The sequence below is a fragment of the Trichophyton benhamiae genome (genome assembly GCF_000151125.1).
Source record: "Trichophyton benhamiae CBS 112371 chromosome Unknown contig00075.49, whole genome shotgun sequence".
NCBI classification, from domain to species: Eukaryota; Fungi; Ascomycota; class Eurotiomycetes; order Onygenales; family Arthrodermataceae; genus Trichophyton; species Trichophyton benhamiae.
In genome coordinates, this window is record NW_003315103.1 from 13,502 (window position 1) to 38,079 (window position 24,578).

General features: G+C 47.4%; 9 protein-coding genes across 9 annotated transcripts; 3 read left to right on the plus strand and 6 right to left on the minus strand.

Annotated features, from left to right (window-relative positions):
- Positions 1-924: 924 nt before the first annotated feature.
- ARB_07855 (uncharacterized protein) lies at positions 925-1,341 on the minus strand (the record flags this gene model as incomplete). The annotated part of the gene is made up of 2 exons (XM_003013698.1): positions 925-1,265; positions 1,338-1,341. 2 exons carry the CDS (start codon positions 1,339-1,341, stop codon positions 925-927), a joined length of 345 nt encoding a protein of 114 aa, XP_003013744.1.
- A 394-nt stretch (positions 1,342-1,735) lies between these two features.
- ARB_07856 (FAD-dependent oxidase, putative) lies at positions 1,736-3,417 on the minus strand (the record flags this gene model as incomplete). The annotated part of the gene is made up of 4 exons (XM_003013699.1): positions 1,736-2,380; positions 2,463-2,816; positions 2,879-3,121; positions 3,244-3,417. The coding sequence occupies 4 exons, from the start codon at positions 3,415-3,417 to the stop codon at positions 1,736-1,738; spliced, it is 1,416 nt and encodes a 471-aa protein (XP_003013745.1).
- A 663-nt stretch (positions 3,418-4,080) lies between these two features.
- Positions 4,081-5,489, minus strand: ARB_07857 (uncharacterized protein; the record flags this gene model as incomplete). The annotated part of the gene is made up of 4 exons (XM_003013700.1): positions 4,081-4,283; positions 4,341-4,560; positions 4,644-5,268; positions 5,356-5,489. 4 exons carry the CDS (start codon positions 5,487-5,489, stop codon positions 4,081-4,083), a joined length of 1,182 nt encoding a protein of 393 aa, XP_003013746.1.
- An 849-nt stretch (positions 5,490-6,338) lies between these two features.
- ARB_07858 (uncharacterized protein) lies at positions 6,339-7,722 on the minus strand (the record flags this gene model as incomplete). The annotated part of the gene is made up of 2 exons (XM_003013701.1): positions 6,339-7,452; positions 7,556-7,722. The coding sequence occupies 2 exons, from the start codon at positions 7,720-7,722 to the stop codon at positions 6,339-6,341; spliced, it is 1,281 nt and encodes a 426-aa protein (XP_003013747.1).
- A 1,910-nt stretch (positions 7,723-9,632) lies between these two features.
- Positions 9,633-10,730, plus strand: ARB_07859 (C6 transcription factor GliZ-like, putative; the record flags this gene model as incomplete). The annotated part of the gene is made up of 2 exons (XM_003013702.1): positions 9,633-9,764; positions 9,846-10,730. 2 exons carry the CDS (start codon positions 9,633-9,635, stop codon positions 10,728-10,730), a joined length of 1,017 nt encoding a protein of 338 aa, XP_003013748.1.
- A 1,317-nt stretch (positions 10,731-12,047) lies between these two features.
- ARB_07860 (C6 transcription factor, putative) lies at positions 12,048-13,908 on the plus strand (the record flags this gene model as incomplete). Its single annotated transcript, XM_003013703.1, has 4 exons — positions 12,048-12,554; positions 12,691-13,283; positions 13,340-13,814; positions 13,867-13,908. 4 exons carry the CDS (start codon positions 12,048-12,050, stop codon positions 13,906-13,908), a joined length of 1,617 nt encoding a protein of 538 aa, XP_003013749.1.
- A 210-nt stretch (positions 13,909-14,118) lies between these two features.
- Positions 14,119-15,645, minus strand: ARB_07861 (uncharacterized protein; the record flags this gene model as incomplete). Its single annotated transcript, XM_003013704.1, has 2 exons — positions 14,119-14,149; positions 14,345-15,645. The coding sequence occupies 2 exons, from the start codon at positions 15,643-15,645 to the stop codon at positions 14,119-14,121; spliced, it is 1,332 nt and encodes a 443-aa protein (XP_003013750.1).
- A 344-nt stretch (positions 15,646-15,989) lies between these two features.
- Positions 15,990-22,676, minus strand: ARB_07862 (nonribosomal peptide synthase GliP; the record flags this gene model as incomplete). The annotated part of the gene is made up of 3 exons (XM_003013705.1): positions 15,990-18,901; positions 19,043-21,952; positions 22,022-22,676. The coding sequence occupies 3 exons, from the start codon at positions 22,674-22,676 to the stop codon at positions 15,990-15,992; spliced, it is 6,477 nt and encodes a 2,158-aa protein (XP_003013751.1).
- Positions 22,677-23,139: 463 nt separating this feature from the next.
- On the plus strand, positions 23,140-24,502 carry ARB_07863 (uncharacterized protein; the record flags this gene model as incomplete). Its single annotated transcript, XM_003013706.1, has 2 exons — positions 23,140-23,362; positions 23,424-24,502. The coding sequence occupies 2 exons, from the start codon at positions 23,140-23,142 to the stop codon at positions 24,500-24,502; spliced, it is 1,302 nt and encodes a 433-aa protein (XP_003013752.1).
- Between the last annotated feature and the right edge of the window lie 76 nt (positions 24,503-24,578).

The following is a 24,578-nucleotide window of genomic DNA, read 5'->3' on the forward strand; positions in this document are numbered from 1 at the left end:
GTGCCAGGACATACAGGATTTGCTTTTGTATGTTCGAGAGAACCATTAATGTTTGAGCGCTCCCGATTACGTGTAGGTCCTTAGTGACCGGTCGGTGAGATTGCGTGTGCTTTTTAATCAGATTCTTGTGGTTTGTTTACCTTGCTTGTTCGTTCTTTTGTGGCTGCTGAACAGTCGTGATAAGTAAAGTTTCCTATTATACACACTCGAGTTAACGCAGAGAACGTGTTAGAGGCGGGAGATACTCCATACACTATAGACAACATTTTATTCCATGGAGATATCCAGAGCTTCAGAGTTGAGGACGCATTTTGAATGTAACTATTAGGACGAGAAAAGGTTCACCGTTTGCCTTGTAACACGTAATCTTTTATCGGGGCCAACAATTTCATAATATGCATTCTGTTCCACAATTCACCGGATTTTTCAAGCAGATTCTGGCTCAGAACTTCAGACACAAAGAATGCCCAGGGAAAAGATTCCGAATCAACGTAGTTCAGCTCAAAAACAAGGTCAACCGGGATCTGCCGCTTCCAATACTCTATGGGAAACTCCTCTTCAAATGCAGTCAGCATGGTATATAGCTCTTGGGTAGTAAGATAGTCTGCGATACACATCAGTATCTCCAATGGAAGCCGATAATCAAGAGTCAGAATCCGCTTTGAGGATCGTCTAATAAGGGATGAATTTTGTCTGCAATTTTGGAATAATGAATCCAACTCCGGTATAAATACAGGATCTGGCAAGCTCAACGTTGGCTATCGGGGAAAGCTTTTATTATCCCAATGCATGTAATCCCGAAATGCAAGTACCCGCCGATATTCCTTTGAATGCCCGAGGCGACCGGCTAAAAAGTAGTCAAACGGCCCTGCAAAGAGGGGCGAGTAATAGTTTGTGGATGCCGCCACTAGCTGAGGCATCAAGTCATCCATCCCACTGTTTCCGTAATGCTGCAACAAGTAGATCCAGTTTAAAACCAGTCACAGGCCCAATGTTATGTTGAATGAGATCCCAGCATCGAGAATGGAGGGGATATCCTTCAAGGGAAGAATTATCATCATCAGAATCACGAGGAGTGAATGGATGTGGCATCGGGGTCACCTTCAAGGCATCCGAATTTTCCTTGGTAAACCCGATACACGCAGAAGCTGGATCTCGAAGACTGAGAATATGTTTCCCCTTCAAGGTGCGGGCACCAGGCGTGTAGCCTATTCCGGAGAGATGATAGCCCTGAGAGAGGAGCTTGTCATTCTTGCTGAATATAACTAGACACAAACATTCAAGTCAGACCAAGTTCCATAACGAGCATCAGTAGCAACGACGAACTAGTTACGTACTCATACGAAAAAGATTAACCTATGTATCAGCGCAGGGCTCCAGTGGCGCGCCGCACAGCCAGCAGAATAGCGGGCCCGGATCGACGGGCAGAGTGGCCCCGCGATGGGGACCCCGGCGTGTGCGGCCGCGGCGGCGGTAAAGCAGTGCGTTCTTCATGGTTATAACTAACTAGAAAGCAGCGTCGAGTAGTACTCGCTTGTGGGCAGCTAGAATTTACTAGCTACATAAAATTTACAGAATGTGAAGATAACAACCTCTAGTTATATTAACTACTAGGTAGGTATATAACGTCGATAATAACTTGATAGCTAACTATGACGTCAATAGCTTTCATCTCCGAAGGCCGTCATTAAACAATAACTATTTAACTACTAGTTAGCTAGTTAGCTGCCATCTTCTAACAAAAACCAACTGTACCCCGGATTATATTTAAGGGGTCCCATTTCTGTTTCAGGCTCCGCAGCTTTTCTAGATGCTGTTTATCGCCAAAGATATCACTGGCATCCTCTCTCTCGAAGGGCATATTGATGTACGCAATACTCTCAGCGCGGCTACCATCCGTATTCGTCAGAAAGGCGTCTCTAACAGCCCGGTTGAGTTCTGCGCATGCATCATCCAGCGCGGCGTCTTCGTACCAGGCCAGGGGCATCACCCAGTACTTCACTTCCCGCCGCATCTTTCCGGGAATCGAGGTCTCCTCCCCGTCCTGGTCCAGTTCACTTACCACGTCCATGCTGTAGAACTCCGTGAGAATGTGCGTCCTTAGCGCTTCCGGGTACTGGGTGATGAAGTCCATATATACCATAAGGGCGGCCATGCATGAAGCTTCTGAGATGCCCCGCATACCGAAGGCTGCCAGGTTCTTCCTCCCCACGTAGGAACAGACCCTCTCGCTAGAGTCGTTGAGATTCACGTACGGTATCAGACGCCCGATGGAGTGCAGCGGGTGGTCTGCCATGAACGGGAGTCCCAGCAAGGGTTCGAACTTCTCAGCAGCTTCCTCGGGATTGCCCAGATACCACAGCTGCAGGAGAACAATCGGCTAAAGGGGAGGATTCTCCATCAGCATTCGTTCAACTACTCTTCCTGATATCATTGCTATCCATGGTAGGTCTTCCGCTTACCTGCTTATTGGGGGCGCAAAAGACCAGCCGGCCCTGCATCCCTCCACGATAGCTGACCCGGTCCACCGCCTCTGCCACCCGCCCGGCATCACACGGCCGGAATGCAAGGCAGCTATGCCATGTCTCATGCTGCCAGGGGAAAACCCGAAAGGTGGCCTCAACGACTACTCCGAACAAATGGCCGCTTCCGCGGAGGGCCCAGAAGAGGTCTGGGTTGATCTCCCGCGATGCTTCAACTATCCTTGCCCTTCCGCTGCTTCCAACCACCGCAACTCGTATTGATACTACTGTGTCTGCTGCATAGCCATAATGTCCGAGCAAACGGCCAATACCACCTCCTAGAGCAGCCCCAACCTGCATCCCGTTGTTAGCGGCAGATACACACTGGTATGCATGCGGTGATGCTCTTAACTCACTAAGCCGACCTCGTTACACGTCCCCGTCGCGATAGCTAGCCCTTCTGAAGCAGCAGCTCTCAATCCATCGCCCATTGTTGCACCCCCTTGCACAATAGCCACCTTTTTCTCTATATCAATTGAAACATTTCTCATCTGTGAGAGGTCTAGGACAATTCCAGGGCTGCTGATAGTTGAAAAGCCGTTGCTATGTCCGCCTCCTCTGACCACGAATGGTTTCCGACTTTCGACAGCGTATGAGATCTATAAGTCCAGTCAGAAACTCATTTAAAGCACACCCAGATGAGCCACGAGATTATTATTCTTTCTTTCTTTCTTTCTTTCTTTCTTTCTTTCTTTCTTTCTTTTTTTTTTTTTCAACTAACAGTCTCTATAACGTCATTGTCATTCACAGGATGGACAACTGCTGCTGGGGTCTGCCCTCGATACACCGTCCACCTTTTCAGTGCGTTCTTCCAACCCGGATCTGCCTGCACAACCACGGCACTCGATGATGAAAGCCGGCTTAGCAGTGCTTCTTTGATGCAATTATCATCCATTTGTGCCAGATAGGGCAGTCCTGTTTTTTATCCACCCGTTATGGTTATACCGAGACCAAACCCAGATGATATATATAATTCCCCGTCGGCAGATATTCCCTCCATCTCAGGCTCGGCCTAATCTCATTGTCGCTATATATTCACCGAAGAGAAGCTCGGTGTATATTTTTTTAGTTATACCGCCTATCATGTGGTCTTCAGGCCCGGCCATGATCCTACTTGAAATCTGTGCCGGCAATTTATCTAAATCTACAGTTTAAATCCTCTGGCAAAAATGGCCCTGCGGAACGGGCATATTGGCAAATTTCAACCGCAACTTCTATAGTTTCCATCCTTGTATCACTATAACTCGGCTAGTTTATCGATGAAGCATGGAAGCAATATTTTGCCAAATCACTCTATACCACGCCCCTTACCCTCGGTTTCAACTTTAGATTGACATCATACAGCCCTACCCAGCTTGTCTTGTCAACTTTGAATTCTCCGTCGAGCGCCTGCATTGGTTCTAGCGAGACTTTATACCTGCCGAACAGGTGGTATACAACAGATTTGATGATCTTATCGGCGATATGCTGCCCAAGGCATTTTCTCGGACCATACCCATATGTTGCTAGGTTATAGCGAAGCTAGAAAGGTTATATGTCAAAACTGAGATGATACACCTTATACAACCCACAGACTAGGTTGTCTCACCTGGCTTTGCTTTATAGTTTCAAACCTGCTAGGGCGGTATGAGCGATTATCAGGGGCCCAAAATGGGTTGCGTATATTGATTGCGAAGGCGTCAACAATAATGGTGGTGTGTTTGGGGATAACGAAACCGCCCAGGGTCTTCTCTCTAGGAGGGTTCTCAGGGAATGTGAAGGCTATAACCATAAAGTTAGTTTCTGTTTACATCAAACTTACTTCAGAGTCAGACTCACTTAACACTGGCCGGAGACGCAGTGATTCCATCAAGCAATAATGCAGGAGGGTGTCCTTTCGCGGTATATATGCCTCACTGTTCCCCTTGTTTTTTTCTATCTCTGCAAAAAGTTCTGTCTGGACATTGGGAGCGTCCGCCAGGAGGATGATACATGAGGAAATGACGTGGGTGACAATATCAAGGTTGGCAAATGTCGACTCTGCAATGGTGTCATATACCTGTTGCAAAACAAAAAGTTAGTCGCGCTGAAAGGTGGCGTATATCATGGCTTTTTGTCATGCTATTAACGGAAACAACTTGCCTCAGCCTGAGTCAACTCTCCCTTCTTCGCCGCATCCATGAGAGTTACTATTGCACAGCTAGGGTCCTTGATTTCTCGGGACTTGTACATGTCATTATTAAACTGGTGCCAGGCCTCCTGGTACTGCTGCGTTTTTTTCCAGGTGGCTGTATTGAGGTACTTTGTCAGTTTCAATCGATGGATGCCACCCATCACAACTGACGCAAACACCTCTGAATAACGACGGCCGAGCTCCCAGAGCTGTTCTTGCTCATCCTTGCTCATCTTACCATAGAATATTGAAGCCACCTCGAAGAATGGATATTGCTGGAGAGACTCCGTGGCATTTATTATAAATCCATCTCCATCTGTGCCCTTCTTGCCTGGCAACGCAAACTTATGAATATCGGCCACATACTCTGCCGCACCAACATTGAGGCTCTCTTGTAGAAGGTTCATGGATGCTTGGTGTGAGAAAGTTGGGTCGAGTGCCTTTCGTAAGCCAGTCCATCGGCCTCCATTGATAAGCCCAAGACCGGAACCGAGGAGCTGTGTGAGGAGCCAGCCTGCGTTTGCCTGAGATGCTTTCAGGTGGTCGGTAGATTGACGATATAGAACCTCAACATCTGCTGGGTCGGTTATCACGCTTTTCCAACAACCGGGCAGAATGTTAGCCTTCTTCCATTCTAACAATGACACCATATCTTATGTTCAATTGGGAGGATATCCATACACCTCAGGTATAGTTGCTGCCCAGATGCGGTAAGTCTTTCCATATTTCCTCTCCCATTCCCAGCTTTTGTTTTTGGCATCCAAAAACTTGTCCACCATCTGGCCATTGGGAAACTTATATCGAGGCCCAGTCATTACCCTTTTACCGGTTGCATCATAGATACGATGAGTAGAGGTTAAAAAAGTCTGTTTTATATGAGTACTGGACTTGTTATTCATATCAGTGACTGCTTAGTGGACTTACATTAACCAGAACATCTGCTATTTCATTTGGAGACAGCAGCACGATGCCGATACTCAGGAATAGCAATGTTATAACCCAAATACCTGGCGGTAAAAGGTCTATGGTAAGATAAGGGTGTATGCTCTCCATGGCTCGTCCACTTCGTTTGACTCTCAGTTATTACCAAAATATTCTGCACTCATAAATATCAAGATTTCTTACGTGTATTTGTACCAGCTGTGCTTGTCGGCGATTAAATGAGGCAGTCTTCGGGATATATCACATCGGCGTCGACGGCGCGGTATTCTAGTTTACCTTGAAAGGGCCGTCCATAGAACGCAAGAATAGCAGCCTGGTAACTGTGACATATTTACCCGGCCTTACCAGCTCATAATGATTTGTCTACAGAATAGGTGATAGGGCTGACAGACACGTTTCGTAAATAAATAATATTAGTAGTTAAATATTCGGTTGATATAATCGTCCGATGATGAAATATCTGCAAATACATCTACCATTTATGAATTCAATAAATTCAGCTAGTTAACAGCAATACAGTCTCAGAAAGCCTAGTCGAAATATAAATTAGGAAGTTATACGCCGCTACATAGTTGTAATCATAAACGAAAGAAAAAAAGGCGGGGAAAGGTAGGGATTAGAGACGGGGTTCTGTCAACTGTTAAAAAATGTGGGTTGACTGAAATCGATTAGCGGTACAGTGTCAGCAGAGGGCATTGAAAAACCCCATAGGAGAGACTAGGTTAAACCTTTTTGATCAACCGTGATCCTCCCTTTATTACTCGAGCAATTCCAGTGCAAAATCCACCCAGGAACATGGTTGCACCCGCAAAGCACATCAAGCCGATGAACTTGTCCCCTTCTCTATCCTTTATGGCACCTTCGATAGGAAGCCCAGTTAACGCACCTAGAGCAATTGCGAGACAGAAACCTCCAAGCTTTACACCAATTTCATCGACTCGATCGTCTGCAAGCGAAACAACACAGGGAGGTCCCAAGCTGACGAATCCCCCACTGACAAACCCAAACAGCAACGCGAAAATAATGACACCAGGTAATGAGGTATGAAACTCTAGAGGAAGCCAAAAGGCTAAAACCAAAACACCGGAAAGAGTGGTAACAAGACACATGGCATTAAACTGTCCGATTATGTCACTTGCCCATCCAGGGACAATTCGACCGATAAGTGATCCTGCATTGGCAATTGCTAGGGTATATTGAGCGAAGTCACCAAACCCGTGTAATGCTGCCATCTCAGGGAGGTAGTTGAGAGGGGCAAAGAGACCCCACATGGTGAAAAAACATCCCAGTATGAAAAATGCCCATGGCCAGCTTTTGAAACCCTGTAGTCCGCTGCTAGAAGAGGCAATTTTATCCTTATCGGCTGCAGGTTCTTTGCTTAGAGGAGGAAAGGGTGAAGAGCAGAGAACATTGGCAACAATCAGGAGTATTCCTTGCATAAGGGCAGTCCAGCGAACGGCTGAGGGAAAGCCAACCTCTTTAATTAGCCGAGGAAGCATACATGGGTAGATGATCCCCCCAAGGCTGCTGCCAGCGGAGACAATTCCAACGGCAAGGCCCTTTTTAGTTGAGAACCACTGTGTAGCTGTGGCCATCGCGGGGAGAGATAATCCAGCAGCAGCAAATCCAAAAGCAACGCCTTGGGCCAGCATGACTTGCCAGTATTCCTTGCAGAGGCTAAGCATGCAGACGGCGAAAACTGCCATGATACTGAAAGGGGGAAGCGTCTTCCGACATCCATACACGTCAATCAACTTCCCAACCGCCGGGCCAAACAAAAAGAGCAAAAATATCTGGAGGGTTGTAATCCAGGCTAAAGCTGATGAGCTTTGTTCCCTGAACATAGTTTGCTGGTAGTACAGCTGAAAAACGCCACAACTACAATAGTAAGCGATGACGCCCTTCAAAGACCCATTACAGGTGTTCTGGGGATACTTACGCATTCACATAGCCAAAGGAACAGAATTGCAAGAGAAAGGATCCGGCAACACATGCCCATGCTTTCGCACCACCATCTGGAGGGATACGGTCAAGACGATTTGCATTGGCAGGAGTAGCCTCAGCCTCTTCTTTAGATAGAGGGTCATCCGATAGAGAAGCCGGCATCCTGGATAGTATCGATCTGGGTTGGAGGCTTGACGTTGGGATTCAAGGAGGCTGCGAAGTACAGCTTCCCCAGAAACCAGCCATGGCAAAGGGTATCGTTTTAAGGCAGGGAGGTCGCCATGACATCTCGGCTTCGGGTTGGTCTCCCAATACTCGGCCTTGCCAGCTCATACTGACTGATTCCGTTATGATCTGGCGAGCTGGAGGGACTTATTCGGTCCGCATGCGAACGTGTTTGTCCGAGCGCGGGCTTATAAGGGGCTCGCGGATGGCCATGGCGTAGTGGACAGAGGTCGGTGCTCGCGGGTGATCACCTGACCACGACATAAAGTCGCCGGGGGATCCACCACGGCAGGTCTTGGCGCTCGGCCGAGGTTAATTGAGTGGGTCCGCTCCTCGGGCCTTGGCGTCCCATGGGGCTCGGCCGAGGAATAGTGGGTCCAAAGCTCTTTATTTTTATCTGGGGCTTGAATTTTATTTTTCCTCGTTGGACACCTTTTTCTGACGTCCTTCCTCGGCTCTCGCTTCCCCGCGAGCTGAAAAGTGTTTAATAAATGAATTACTGCCCGTTTCGGGGCCTGCAAGTTCTCAAAACTCCTATATTTGGTTGTTGCTCGCCTCTTACCTGCTCGCTGGATTTCTCCTTGCCGGCTCCCTCTCGCTTCCAGTCTGCGACCCTGGATTCCTGGGCTGCGTTAGCCTCTCGCCTGTTTGCTGTTCATTTCTCAGCCTTTCTCAATATCATCTTGTTCTATATGCCAATTGTGTTTCCCCCTCACACTATTGATGTTCATCTCCAAGTTGCAGGAAGGCTGAAACGCTTATAGGATTCAAAGGTTGTGATCCTGCATGCCGAAATTCAGGCAACAGACCATGGAGAACCAATCAATAAAATTTAATTGAACATGATGGAGAATAATAGGATGACTGAGATATATGGAAAACCGCTCCATACTTGCAACGACTTATCGCAAGGTAACCAAAGGAAGACAAAGCTTGAAAAGGCCTAAATATACCTCTAAAGCCCATTACAAACGGACCTATATTGCATATTTATGACATTTTATGACTTCGGTGTTTTATTTATGCTGGGGTAAGGATTATCGTCATCCTGTAGGATGAGAACAATGATAGGCGATAGCCCAACTACGCGTCGAGGCTTCGTTTCCTCCATGCACTAGTTCTGAGGCTCTTGTTGTCTTATTTGCCCATTCCTGGCTGTGGGTGTATGCGGTTTATGCTCTAGCATAAATCGAAACTGTCAGCTACGTTGATTGCCAGCCTTCATCTGCAATAGCATGGCAATATCTCTGGTGACCATGGTAGTGGCTCCACACTTAATTCTCCATTTTGTCTGACGCCTATCAAATCCCTGTTATTCCACGAGACCGCAGCTTGCCTTCGTATCAGCATCTCGCTGCGTTCTCGTATTATTTCCTCCATGGGCATACATAGAAGCTAGGTGCATCCATGGGAATCGCATGGTACCCCATTTGTTCATTCAAATGCTTTCCAGTCCCATCTCCAAGGGGTCTTGGATTTCAAGCCATCTAATAGACTCTGTTTCCATAAGAGTACAACTTACCCCACCATTGCTCTTGTGCCACTGAATTTCTCCTTTCTTGCACATTAAAACGCTGCATACATATTGCACAAAGATGGCGGGCGAAATGCTTTCTTGGGAACAGTCTGTACCACTACAGCCACGACGAGAAACGGAGCAGAAGCAAAAATTGCGGTCTGCCTGTGATTCGTGTCATCAATGTAAAGTCAAATGCTCTGGGGGGTCTCCATGCTTCCGCTGCGCCTCTAAAGGTCTTTCCTGTCGCTACGGATATCAAAATAGAGCAGGTAAACCCAAGGGGTGCAAAAATCGCAAAACCATTGAAAGAGCCCATCGGCAGCAGCAAATGGAACTGTATTCCACTCTTAACCAGGAGCCCAGCAACCCGAATCATGGATTTGAAGATGTGACCTTTGGCATACCCGACCCTCTGACAGTTTTACCCGCCTCGTATATAGCATCCGAACATTGGGACACGGTGAGTGGACTGGATTTACAGTGTCAACTTGCTATTGCTACCGGCTTCCGTCTCAAGGTCGCTAATATTTCATTTTGATAGGAGTCCTTGCCTAAAGGACCACTCTCCCAACTGGTAACAAACACCAACCCAGGATTAAAGTCTACGGGCATGCACGATGAAGGCCTATCATCCTTGCATGATTTAGACGGGTGGACCGTGGACCTAAGGTCAATTATAGATACGTCCGGGGGAAACAGATCCGAAGGTCTAGAAGGCCTCGCAACGCCTATATCGTCTGGCAAAGCAGAGTCCTTTACAGACAACGGCACAGAGCCCAACTCCCCCACAACACCTGAGATTCAATCACACCATTCTTCAGCCTACAGGCCACCAAGGGATACATGTACATGCGTCCAGGCCCAAGCAACAAACATAGCGGTGCTTCACAAGCTGGCAAACCGTGATATTTCCGATCGATTTGACTTAGCTATGAAATCAGTGACGTCGACATTAGACACCTGTGAACGTTTCATTGCCTGCGGCACATGTGACAAATCGTTTCCCCTGATCTTACTCACCTTCTCGGCGATAGAGCTTATCTTCAAGCTGTTCGAGTTACTCGCGATAAACAATAGTAGCATACTGCCTCCTGGAGAGTCTCACATCCTTGCATGCTGTCTCGGCGATTACAAAGTTAGCAAGGAAGAGGGAAAGGCAATCCAGAATGTCCTCCTTAAAATGATTCTTTCAAAGGGCAAACAAACACTAGATGCACTGCACAACCTCGTCAATGACTCCTCAGAGCCCAGTGAGCCCAGTCATGCAAGTTTTGTGCAACATGATGGCTCAAAGCTGGAGATACCTGATCCGATAACCCGGAATATCCACCGAGAATTGTCTACCGTGGACCAGGATTATATGAACCAATGCATCAAACGCAAAAAGGAAGAGGTAGAAGCTCTTATGATTACCGTGGCTGTATGATTAGCTCCTATTGACATGCTCATTCTCGCAGAGAATCCGTGATCAGATTAACTACCAGAAACGATGGCAAGTCCACTTTCAACAGCTTCAAGGCAGTTCAAGTCCTAATTATCTTACATTTTTGACGAGGTTATGTTGATTTTCACTATCGAGTCAACAGTTACTTGTTGTCCATATCCTTTTTCCTTTTCCTGCGCTCTGTGTCTGTTAACCGCTGGTTATTTTCTCCCATGAAGTAAAACGTTGTTCCCAATTGCCCCAATTGCCTTCGGTATATACGTCTTGTTGCAGCATATACTCCAATCTTGACGGAATTTAGCAGCTTTTCATACTAAATTATCAATCAATAAATATTCTCACTAGTACTCAGCCTCACCGTGAACTCAATTCTCCGACTTGTTATGACTTGCCATGAGGTGTAAATGTGTGTCTGTGATGTCACGTGACCCATATCAAACCTTATCCACTACCTTCGGAAGCTAATCCCAGTTAACCATTGGTTATCGAGTTAAGCTGCGAAGTTGCGACTCCGCCGGTTGGCATCACAAGCCCAAACACTATCAGGATCTGCCGCCATATAAGGCGCTCTCCGCTTATACAATTAGTTGCTGGCTGAATACGTACACCATCTCTAGTAACTAGCAGAGCACCGCTGACTGTTAGCGTTTTCACGCTTTTATGGATGCCCCGTCTCCAAGGGCTCTGCCATCGGTCAGCACTGGCCAACCGGGGGGCATACAAAAGACTCGGCAGCGCGCCATCGCGGCGTGCCTGACTTGTCGTCGTCGGAAGGTCAAATGTGACCATGGTCAACCTACGTGCTCACCATGTCTAAGAGGCAATCGAGCCTGTTCATACGTTAACTCTCAGTCGAATCTGCCCGCCGCCGCATCTGCGACCTCCAGACGACCAACCAACCGGACACCACGGCCCAACCTCCGTGCTGGTCAGGATGAGATTCGGAATCGTCTTGAAAGACTGGAGAGACTGCTTGAACGAGCAATAACTGGTGGCAGTAACGCCACTCACTCTCCTGACCCGCACATTGGCCAAGTTCGCGGCACTCCGACACCCACCAATGCCGGGCAAAGCTCCGCGACAACTGATACCAAAGCTGTGAATCTAAAGTGCGAAACCCTCTCAGTTGATGGCTATGACGGCGCGCTACTCTTGGAGGCAGAAGGTGGCCAATCTCGTTGGGTGTCATCTCTCCATTATGCCCTCCTCGCAGATGAGGTACAACACCCAATATCACTTACTACGCTTCTCAGAGTCAATATTATGACATTCTAACGATTATAGATCCATGATGTAAAAATGCTGCTTGGGGACCATGTCCAGGGTACTTCAACAGAAAGCCCTTCACCGTTGGAACAAACGATTGAACCCTTTCCATTTTCTACTGAGGTTCCCTCGGATAGTCTAGCACCGTGGGTACCCAAGACAGCTGAGGAATGCTTCACACTGCTAGATATATTTTATTCCAATGTGGATCCGATGACGAGGCTAGTTCATAAACCTTCCCTTCGAAAACGATTTCTTCAGTACACCATGGAGATATATGGGCCCAATTCCCAAACTTCAACGGACAATGGTACTACACAAACTCCATACCCTGCGATACACACGTTTGAACCCCTTGCTCTGGCAATATTCTACTCCTCTATCAATAGTTTATCTTCCGAGGCTGTTCAAGCGCGCTTTGCTACTGAAAAGGGACCGCTCCTTGCTAGGTTTCAGCGAGGTGTGGAATACGGCCTTGGAAGAGAAGATTTCCTGACGACTCCTAGAATTGAAGTTCTACAAGCCTTTGTACTTCTATTAGTAAGTCTAATATCACCCTCTTCTATTGTATATGCTTCTGTCTTACCGTGTAACATAGACTTGCCAGTCTCGGGAGGATGACATGTCGAGGACGTGGACACTATTAGGCCTTGCCATGCGGATAGCGCTTTCACAGGGTCTTCATAGAGAACCTTCGTTATTTCCTTCAAATAATATGGACGTCGTGCAGGTCGAGATTCGCCGCAGGCTATGGCATCAGATATGCTATCTAGACTTCCGTTCGGCAGAAGGTAGAGGCCAAGAACCTACTATAGCCGATGAGGACTACACAACTCTTTTACCACGGAATATTAATGACAATGACCTTGTCGAAGGCGAACCCTTGGTGGCAGGGACATACTCACCACCTGGATTCACAGATATGACCGGCCACTTAATTCGCTTGAATGGAATCCACTGCTTTAGGAGAATTATTCGCAGCACGTATCGGTTAGAACGACGGCTTAAGTCTCTAGGTATTAATGGGAACAACGATATATATCCTATCACAGAACTTCAGTCACTATTCATTGAAATCCGAAATATGGTTGATGAAATGACTGTCCACTTACAAACACAGTACCTGCAGTATTGTGACCCAAATGTTGCAAACCAACGCCTAGCTCTTGGTCTCGCTGCTGTTATTGAATGGCGTTGCTGGTCTATATTTTGGTTACGGACTCCAAAACAGTATCGGGAGGCCGTTGTGGATCCGGAGATTCGAGAGACGTTAGTTATACCGGTTCTGGATCACGTATTGGATGTGATACTAACTAGCAGTATAGTGTTCTTACAAAGTCCATTAGCTTGGTTGAGAGCATGAATATGATGCCCGATGACAAGGACGCAGAGAAATTCCAGTGGCATATCGGGGGACATGCCTGCTTCCAGGCAATTATGCACATTGTATCCGAGCTTGGAACTCCGGAATTCCAAACCCCGACCCATCATTCACTCCGGTCCCGTGCACTAGCTGTCCTGAAGAAGACAACTGATGCAAGGGGGTCGGAGCACAGTTCTACATGGAACGTTATTAACCGAATTATCTCCAATTGTTTAGCCAAGAACACTCCCAGTATTTTACCTTCGACCCCGTCAAATGATACCTACTACATATATCAAGAGTCTGTGGATTTAGCCCAGTCGCTCCAAGAATCTCGACGTGTATCAGAGGACTCAACAACACAAGGACTGCATTTATCTTCGTTATTTGGCATGGGAAGTCTAGGTATGCAGGATCCATCTTTGACTTTTGACTGGGTAAGTAATATAGTCCTTGAATTACTACTGCTTTCCTAACATATATTTTTAGGGATTTTGGAATGTTGACCCCACTGATCCTAATTCATACTAAGGTGTGAGGGTACGATCAGATGTGTCCCTTCCTTCGGCTTGTTCTGCACTGAAAGGAGAATATAACAGTCGATGATAGTAGTAATAACAATATTTATTTGAATTGCAGGTCTCTCTCTCACATGATGAATAACTAACCCCATTGTACCACCGAGGAAGAAAAAATCCACGACACCTCCCTTTAATGGAGCCTGCACCACCTTCGAGTGCATTAAATATGGTCCATCATTTCCTCCCGTGTGCTGTACACCCGCGGGCTATAATACATGGTCATATAAACTCCTTTCTTCTTCTTGTATGAAAATGAAAGGTACGTATGTGTTCCCGTTGACGCGGAAAGTGGGTGGTGTGAACTACGCCCAAGTCAGCATTCTCCATCCTTCAGACCACGCTAACATCAATTTCGGAATGATAATAGGCATTTCCCAGGAACTTACAACAAGTCTTCGAAATCTCTTCGATAATCTCTCTCCATCTGATACCAGCCAAGCTTCCCAAAGAGCTCCTGTAGTCTACCTGCTATTTGCAAGTCATTATCACAATAATGACGTATTGGAAGGTATACCTTCGGCTCTGGAAACCATTTTCCTGGGCGTATTTCAAAATTGAAGATTGTCCCCGCTGTCCTATGGCTGTTATGAGGCAGTTCTGTGTCCTCATCAGTCGCTCTGAACATTGTCCTCCAGGTAGTATCCAGAAGAGCCAGACTCTCAGCCGTGTTGTCATCCATCAAACGCCCACCCAAACAATAGGCCTCCTTTACTATTCGCAAAGAAGTGTGAGGAATTCGGACATATATTTTGATACGGGATTCGACATCATCCACGCAATCCACACTGATCATTTCTGCTTTTGCTCCATCATAGCTGGCAATCCAAGCCTCCAAAATTGATACCGCCGCGACTGTCTGCGCGCCCCACACATGGGACTTCTTTGCAAGAGCCATAATGGATCCAGAGAGCACCTTTATTGTGCTTTGGCGTGTAACCAGTGCCTTGAGAATAGGGAAAAAGTACGCCTTGGTAGTTATACGGTCTGCGTCCAGGTCAAATGCCAGAAAATTTTGCGTTACGTGCTCACCCTTAGGCAGAGTTTCCCTTATGGCTGTATATGATTCAGGACCGACGAAGAGTTCGTTTCGGAAGTGTTCAAACAAGCCGCCCGTTACTCCAACCTCTGCTGCATTATGAGACTGAAAGAACCGTGCAACTGATGCCTGGTTGAATGGGTCTACGGCTGTTCCAGCATCAAAACCAATTGGCTCAATCCCAAGCCTTATCGTACTCCGAAAATCAGAACTGCCACTCACGTTCCAACTTGGCTCCAAGGGGGAATAGTCATCAGTCAGGAAAGATTTCCATGCTTCATTGTCTGACGATTGCGCCGAATTTTCAATTGGTCGGGGCCCCAGCAATGGGAGGATATGGGTATGGTAGAGAAGAAGGTATTTGTAATGCTTATAAAGGGGGTAATTCGCCTTTTCTAGAAGGCTGCTCATCAGGGGACCTGTCTTTCGCCACCAATACCCAGTTGAAGATGTTGGAGCAGGTAACGGGAGGGCAGCTGTAAGGACATCGTACGGTGTGGAAAAGCTTTCTCCCGTGGGTTCGGGTCTATCGTTATTACCGTTTGATATCTTCGTCGTTCCTTTCCCATGCACAGCTGCACCTTGGATATCATTAACATGTGTTTTCACCTCAGCGGGTGTCAAGATCAAAGATTCGGCGCTGATTGCCATATTGGCTTAACTGGAATGGATCTTTGCCAGAAAATTCCTGTTGCTTTATTTTCCCGGGATGATTCTTGATTTGGTTTCCCCTGCACTTATATATGTTATATATGTTATCAGCCAAGTCCAATTGCAACAGTCTCGATCCAATCCGTGTCTTATTACTTCGGTGTCGGGGATGCAAATTTCGGTCGCCGATTTGAATATCCCCTCCGATAGACCTCTAAGCGGATCTTCAATACCAGCGGCCCGGGGGGTACTGCAATAATCGCCAGTTTACCACTGTGACTTTGTGTTTGGTATATTAGAGAGATAGGCTCTGGAGAAGGAACAATGATATTTAGACTAACCATCTAAATGCTACCATAAGTACAGATTGCTAGCTCCATTATATCATTGGATTCAAATATGTCCCGAAGCCTGATTCCAAAACCATGCTTGCTACATATATGCTGTAGCTGTATTGCGTCTATACTCTGAGCTCCTAGCTCCCAGAATGACTGGTGGAGAAGCACGGCCTTATTATCTAGGCCTAGACATTGGCACATTGCATCCCTGATACCAGTCACCAGTCGTTCCAAGCCGTTGGTATTCTGATGTTGCAGTGTTGTTTCGTTATCCCTCCTTCCCCTTTTCTCCTCTTCCCTACCATCTGTACTGTCTGAAGGTTTGTATCTATCGAAATCTCCAAAAGACGATATCACTAGGTGTTTTATACGGTTTGGAGCTGTATCCAGGACCATAAGCTGCAGGGTATATCCGATTGCGTACTGTATCCGTTCCGCAGTGTTTTCCGCGATACAACCAAGGTCATATTCTATATCAACACGAACCTCGGAGTCTTCAATCTCAGTGAGCTCTATAGAGAGAGGAAACTTGGAGCCTCCTGTATTATGGCATGGTATATTTTGAATCTCAGCCCCTTCAAGCCTAAATGCCGGTTTCATATCGGAGGCAGTGTGGTACGTTACCATGACTTTGAACAGGGGATCTGAAAGGCTTGGTTTGTATGGTAGGAGTTTGCGGATTTCGCGGTAAGGCAGAACGTGTTCCAGCGCACGTTGGCTACTTTGCTTGACTGCCGTGAGGAAGTGTAGTAGTGATTCGACTTCGTTTGGACCACACTGGATACGAATAGGAAGACGGTCAAGAAACAGCCCTGCCATTGTCTCCGTCCCAGGCTCCATCCGATGTGTGAAAGGAGCCGCAAAAATGATATCATTGCGCCTATCTACACATTGTAGGGCCAAGAACAGAGCTGCAATCACAATTTGATGCATTGTGGTGGAAGATCTTGTAGCAAGACGAGTAAGACTCTGAAGCATGGAACCTGGTAAAGTCCAAGACCTCAAGGAGCCGGTATACGTTAGGCTTCCGGCAGGAGCCCTGCCAAATGTTAGTGGTTCTGGCAACTTGGAAAGGTATTTGGTCCAAAAATTTTGGGACTGAAGACTTAATTGTGGTATTTTAACCCATCCAGCCCAATCGATGTATGTCAGTTCCTTTGGCGTTCTGAAATGTATGTCTGAAGCATTGGGGGTCTGCAATTGCTTGTATCTATCCGAGGCTTGCTCAAGATATGTTGCCATTGTTGTAGCATCTCCTACTACATGCGACATCACTATCAAAAGTATAGCCTTCACAGTGGTGCATGGAATAATGACAACCTCTAATGGCGGCCCTGTGCTCAAATCAAATGATTTTCTAGCAGTTTTGTGAATAAGCGACATTGGGTCATGCGTATTAGTGACTCTGACAATGTTACTCCTGTCTTTGACCAGGTGTCGCATCATGAAACCGTCAGCAACGTGGTACCGAGCCTGGAATATTTCTTCGTTCATAGCTGTTTGCTGGAATGCCCTAGCTAATGATACTGGGTCTATCTGGCCCAGAATCTTACACGCAAAGATCATATTCCCAGCAGTTGAACCATCCGAGATTAGGTGGTTGAGAAATAATTCTTGTTCAAGAGGCGACAGTGGTAACTGGTTCTCCCGTACTAGTGGAGACGTTTCCAGGAAACGTGTTACTCGCTCTTGTTTTTCCTGAGAGTCAATCAACTTCTTGACTGCCAAAGATAGTTCCCGCAGGCTCTGATGATATATAACCTGTCTCAGTGGCATAGGGTGGATGTTGCATTGCTTTGATATTGCCTGCGCTACTCTGATTTGCAGCAAAGAGTGGCCTCCAAGTTCAAAGAATCGAGAATTTGGACTAATAGGCATTTTGCCGAGTTCATGCCCAAGGACATCTGCCCAGATCTCAGCGATGGTCCTTTGAATAGGTGTCTCAAGCTCTACAAGGCTCGCCGTCGGGGCTGTATGGTTTATTAGTTGTTTGAGGGCCAATGCGTTCACCTTGTGGTTTGCAGAGGTTGGGAGCGTAGCAAGGGTTATAATTTGGCTTGGAATGGCGTACTCTGGCAACTGCGATTCCAGCCCCTTTACAAGTTGGTCAATGTCAAGTGTTTCGGGGGTGACAAAGGCAACTAGGGTATCATTTGATACCACTAGAGCTACATCTTTTGCCTCAGTGGCCACCTGGGACAGGGTATTCTGGACTTCCCCAAGGTCTATCCGGAAACCTCGTAGTTTAATCTGGTTATCCTCGCGGCCAACAAAGTTGATGTTGCCATCATCTCCTAGGCGGCCAATGTCACCAGTACGAAACATGGCCTGGTCGGGGTTAAATGGGTCTTGAAGAAATCGCTTAGCTGTTTCCCCCTCATTGGAGAGATATCCAGATGTGATCTGAATTCCAGCTAAGCATATCTCTCCACTCACTCCAATCGGGGCTGGCCGCTGCTTGGAGTCCAAGATGTAACAAGACATCCCCGTTAATGGTCGTCCAATTGATACTTTATCCCCGGGAGATATTGTTGCCACCGTAGCAATAAGTGTACTTTCCGCGGGAGCATACCCGTTTATCAGTGTCCTCCCTGTAGCCCATTTATCAGCGAGGCTTTGGGACAGAACTTCGCCAGCAGCCATGATCACTGCCAGGCTTGGAAAATCGCCTGGCTCTAAGGATGTGAGCAAAGAGGCAGTGGCCATGGTAGCATCGACTCGAGAAAGATGGGCTATCGGATTTGCCGGATCTTTAAGGACTAGAGTTGCTCCGAAGCAAAGAGTAGCAAATACTTCTTTTATACAGCAATCGAAACCGAGTGATAACATCTGTGCGTTTCGCTGTCCAGGAGTAGAACATAGCCTCCCCTTCTCGTGAGAGATCACATTCAGGATACCCTTATGTTTCAAGGGAATGCCTAGGGACAGGTTAGCATCCAGGCTTGAGAAACGTTAGGAAATCTGGCGGTGCATGAATATTTCACCTTTAGGAAACCCAGTGCTGCCTGAAGTGTAGATCAAGCATGCTACATCATCAGCGGTGGGAGTACTCTCCCTACATTTAGTCGTTGTATATGCGATCTCTGCCATGGCTTTGATGATGTTGAAACAAGGGGTGTCATTGATCACCAAGTCTTGTTTGGCATTACAGTGAATTATCAATGATGCACTGCTGTTTTCAACCATGTACTCCATTCTTGCCTGTGGAAGCTTCTGGTCGATCGGACAGTAAACGGCACCGGCTCTGATAACCGCAATCATTGCAATTAACCAGGTAATTGAGCCATCACAGATCACACATACCACATCCCCTAATTTGACAGACTTTCTAAGCTGTTCCGCAATATTTGCTGTTACCCTACCGAATTCATGGTATGATAAGGAGCGTGATAAGCCTTCCACAGCGCATAGGTTTGGGTAGCACTCGATGGCTTTCTCTATTGCATCTGATAGGCTTTCCCCGAGAGAAAGATAATTTGGCGGCAATGCCTTTGCTGTTAATGCCTGGTACTCTGGAGCGCTAAACATCGTACGGGTGACCGTGCTAATATTTGCGGCCGGTAAAGCGTCAACAAGGCCCGTTAGTAGGTTGTCAAAGTGGCGACACATCTGTATAATAGTGGTGTCACTGAAATATGACCGTCGGTATATAAATCGAGCAATAAACCTGCTATCATCACTGTCTAGCAAAACAGTGAGGGGAATTTCAGTCGCTTCGGTATACCTCACGTCTCGAGGTAAAGAGTCTCGGCTGAACATATCCTTCATTTGGGGAAAATCATACTGCAAGGCAAAGATGGTGTCAAATAGCTTTGCAGGGTTATAGCCGCTACCTTCTTGGATCACGGTAAAGGGAGACCACTGATACTGCAAAATCTCGCATAGTGCTCTGAATACTCCCCGCACAAAAACGTATGCCGTCTGGGACTCATTGGCATCTACTTTAAGGGGTAACGTATTTATCAGGGGGCCGATGACATTTTGCACTCCGGGAATTTCCAAATTTCGTCCAGACAGAACAGCGCCCAATATAGTACGATCAGTTCCGGTATATCTTGATATAAGAATACCCCAGGCTGCATAGAGAAGAGTTGCGGGCGTGACAGAATATTGGTCTCTGGCAGCCTTCTCCAACGCAGACACGCTGATTGTAAGATTCTGGGTTAAAGTTGCCTGTTTATAATCGTTGATATCAGACGGAGGCGGCAATCGAAGTGTTTGCACGGGAACGTATCCCTCCGTATACGCTTTCCAAAATGATATTGCCTTGCTCGAATATTTGCGGCGCAACTGATCTATAGACACGGCAACATGTTTAAACTGTGGAGGATCTGGTGGTAACGGTTTATTGTTCAGGTAGAATGCCATTTCTTTTATCAACGTTGACATAGACCACCCATAAATCAGGCTGTGGTGCACAGTCCAGATAAATCGAGTCCGAATGCCTGGTATCGTCACAATGGTTATCTTGGACAAGGAGCACCGCTCCCCAGGATCAAATTTTGAAAATTGGCTGAAGTCAAAATCCTCTTCCTGACGACAGGCAGTGTCCCAGTCTGTTTCTGCAATCGTGCGTTCTGTCCAAGCGATCTTCGCGTCACGGTATATTACCTGGACCTCCGGTTCCGTCAAGACAAAATGCGTCCGCAGAATTCCATGACGTTTATGTATGGACTCCCAGGCGGCACGTAAGGTAGCTGTGAAGTCATCTCTACCTGGATGTTCAAGGGTAAACGATGCCTTTATAAAAGAAAGCCCAGGGGTAGCTATGCTTGCCCGAACCATTCTTGTCTGAATATCAGTCATAGATGCGAGGGCTTCACTCCCAGGGAAGTTGGCCCCGGAAATTGCCTCGCCCAGGCAATGTCCAAACTGTCCTGATGTTGGAGGGGATTTCACGGCATTCTCAGCCTCTTTCAATGCTCCAGCCATTTTGTCAACAATGTCCAGTAATAATATCTGACCAACACTAATAGCAAAACCCGCTTTCCTTAGAATTGAAGCAAGTAAGACTGCTGCAAGGGAATTTCCTCCAAGGTGCCGGAAGGATGAAGCATTGGTGACCTGATCCATTGGCTGCTGGAGAACGTAGGATATGGCTCTGCGGATTGCTTCAGTTCCACTAAGTCTTACTTCCAGAAAGCTATCATCTGTGTCCTGGGAAGCTTCATGAATCTGCACAAGACTCTGCCGGTTGATTTTCCCGTTTACAGTGGTAGGAAACGTGTCCATCGAGTATACGATGTCCGGCACCATAAATGACGGGATGTTGGCTGAGAGATATTCGCGGAGGCCGTCTCTCGCTTCAACTGGAGTAACAAATGCGATGAGCTTGCCATTGGCCATGCAAGCAGCTGCACGGGTTACCTTCTCGAACGATAGCAACGCAGGCTCAACGTCGCTTTCAAGGTTGATCAAAAACCCCCGGTTCTTAGCCATGCTATCCCTACGCCCACAGAACTGTATGCCATTCTTGGTATGTTTCCCATAATCGCCAGTTCGGTACAATTTCTGTCCATTCAGTTTGACGAAGGAGGATGCAGTGCGCTCCGGGTCACGGAAATAACCCAAGGCGAGCCCTGATCCAGAAATACAAATCTCTCCTTCAGATGATTCCAATCCCTCAGCATCCAGCAGACTGACAGTGCTATATGGTATGGGATAGCCAATTGTTATCGGCAATCCAGCCACAAGCTCGCTCATTAACACGGTGCATGTCGTCTCTGTGGGACCATAGGAGTTATACAGTCGCCGCTGGGGGGAGCACCAGGCCTGGATCAAAGGTTCCGCAGGAGCTTCGCCACCAAGGAATATTTTCTCGACTCTGTCAAACCCAGCATCTGGATCCAACGAAGACAGGATGCTTGGAGTTAGTGGCAAGACGTGACAAGTCTTAGCGGCAGCTTCAAGGGTGGGCGGGTCGGCAAGTATGAGGGTTCCTCCATTGCATATCGTGCTAAATACAACTCCTGCGCACACTTTACACAGTTTTGTCAGGTAAGATACTATCTCTCAACACGGCCTTTCGGGAAACATACCATCAAAAGCAATTGAACAAATCAATAATACCCGCGTTCCGTGCCTGGTGTTGAAGTTGAACGGCAGGTCTCCGCCTTCATTCACATACCGAGATATGGATTCCAAGCCGACCATCACCCCTTTTGGTTGCCCTGTCGTTCCAGATGTGAATATGATATATGCAAGGTCGTCTCCGCTATAACATGACCGGAGATAATGGCTCGGGGTGCTGATGTCATTGCCCATAGCCAAGTTGGGTATACCAGGCTCCTCAAAGTAGTGAACCGGATACGGGTGGCCACCCCCTAAGCAACCCGCAGTCGATACAACAATCTGCGGAGAAATCCTTGCAAGCACTCCATTTATGCGGTCCTTACCCCAAGAGTCTGCATCGATGGGCACATATGCAGCGCGCAGCTTGAGGATTGCCAGTACCGCTGCAACCATAGCGATGGACCTGGTGGATATCAGAGGAACTATACAGCCCGGACCCACGCCGGCCACTGCCAGTTGTCTACTCCAGGCATCAGATAGAGCGTCAAGCTCGGCGTAACTGACCTTTGGCCAGGCTGACTCGTCTAGAGACTTCGTTCCATCCTCAATCGCAATTGACGCTGGATGTTGTTGTACCTCTTCGCGAAAGTGGTCAAGGAGATACTCTACCTGCTGTTTCATTTTCGGTATCTCCTATTCAACTCGTTATAAATGCCCTAGTAGTGGTGATTGCTGCGATCCCAAATTATTATCTCTTGGTTTCTATCAACCATCCATGGAGCAAACTGATATTAAGCACTAGTATAGCAGTCAACATAGTCAACCGGGCTATCGCACACTCTTCCTCGCCTTTTTCTTTCTAGCCCTTGTCAGTTAACCGGTAAGTTAAACCATTGCGGCGCCGCAGCCGGCATCTCGGCGGGTATAACTAGGCACCGTAGATATTATAATATCCACCGAAGTCCGTTCGGCTTGGTCCAGAAAGGATTGGGGAAGTCATTGCAGCATACTCTGGCGCAGTATATCTTTCGTTGTTGCTCAACACATGGCGTCTCTGGATATCCATTAGCTATTCAAAATCCAATTCACCCAGACTCGCTTCCCCCGTACAGCGCAACGCCAGTAACTAGTTACGCAATCAGACATGGAAAACGAACTTGAGCACTTGAGCTGGAATATTGAGCATGCTCTACAGCAGCTTGAAGGCCCTCTCTCAGGAGAGCTCAGGTCATTTCATGATATCTCCCCGACATCTCCAGGGACATCCGTTGCGGTGTATCAGAAGCTCCTTGACGTTGTGCAGGCACTAGACAAGCTCCTCCTGATTTTGACTCCTCCCCATATGCTTTTAGTGGATGGGGTGTTTGGTACAGATTCACAACCTCTTCCTCTTGCGGTATAACTGCATTGTACTGATTTGCTGTGCAGCTTTTACCAACAGCAAAGTGTTGCTCTGTGCCTCAGAGTATCACTTGGCCGACCATGTCCAAACGCTCCAGCCATGTAGCATTTCCCAGCTCGCCAGCGCTGCAGGCCTCTATGAACAAGGGCTTTCCCAGATAATCCGCTATCTCCATGAGATGGGTTATTTCCACCGGGACCTCCAGACTGGCAAACTGTCTAACAACCGGCTGTCCAACCTCCTTCGCAAAGATCACTGGGCCACCTGGATCAACTGGGTTGACTTTTTCCCTCGCGAGTATTATGATCTTCTGTCCCATCTGCCCAGCCAACTCAAGAGTGATCAGCCCAAGACGGCGACCGAGCTCTTCTATAACACTGACAAACCCATCTACCAGTTCCTTGCAGACACTGGCAGGGCTGCCGGTTTCCATAAGGTGACAGGTACTGGAAGCGTCGTAGAGGCCCCTGGTCTCCTAGCTGATTACCCCTGGGAGGATGTCAAGAGCGAGACCATTGTCGATATCGGTGCGGGCGCTGGAGACTTTATCCGTACATACCTGGAGAAGTTCCCAGATGCAACAGCGGCAGCATTTGAACTTCCATCGACGGCGGAAATCCTGCGACAGAAGTTCCCACTGGATGACCCGCTTGCAAAACGAGTTGCATCCATCACCGGAGGAGACTTTTTCAAGGATCCATTACCTGAATCCTCTGTATATATACTGCGATGGATCTTGCACAACTGGGGCGACGAGGACTGCGTTAAACTGCTTCGACGGATTCGAGACACAATAACCATAAAAACAGGCATCAGTCGTGTACTAATAGTGGAATCTGTCCTTTTTGATGGCCGTGTGGGGCGAGGAGCCCGGTATGCAGATATCCGGATGCTCGCCCGCTGCAGAAATAAGGAGAGGACACTGGATGAGTACAGAACCATAGTGGAAAATACCGGATGGCGCCTGAACCGGGTAGTCTCTCCCCGGGGGTGTCTGACACAGGTCCTTGAGCTGCGGCCGGTGGGTGCTTGCGCAGTTATACCGCATGGCGACAGCAGCAACGGGAACGGTACAGGTCCTGAATGGGAATCAGAGTTGATGTAGTTAATTGGAAGGGATTAACTAACTAGTTAACCAGTGAGTTAAAGTAGTTAAATGGACCATCAGGTCAAAATTTCAT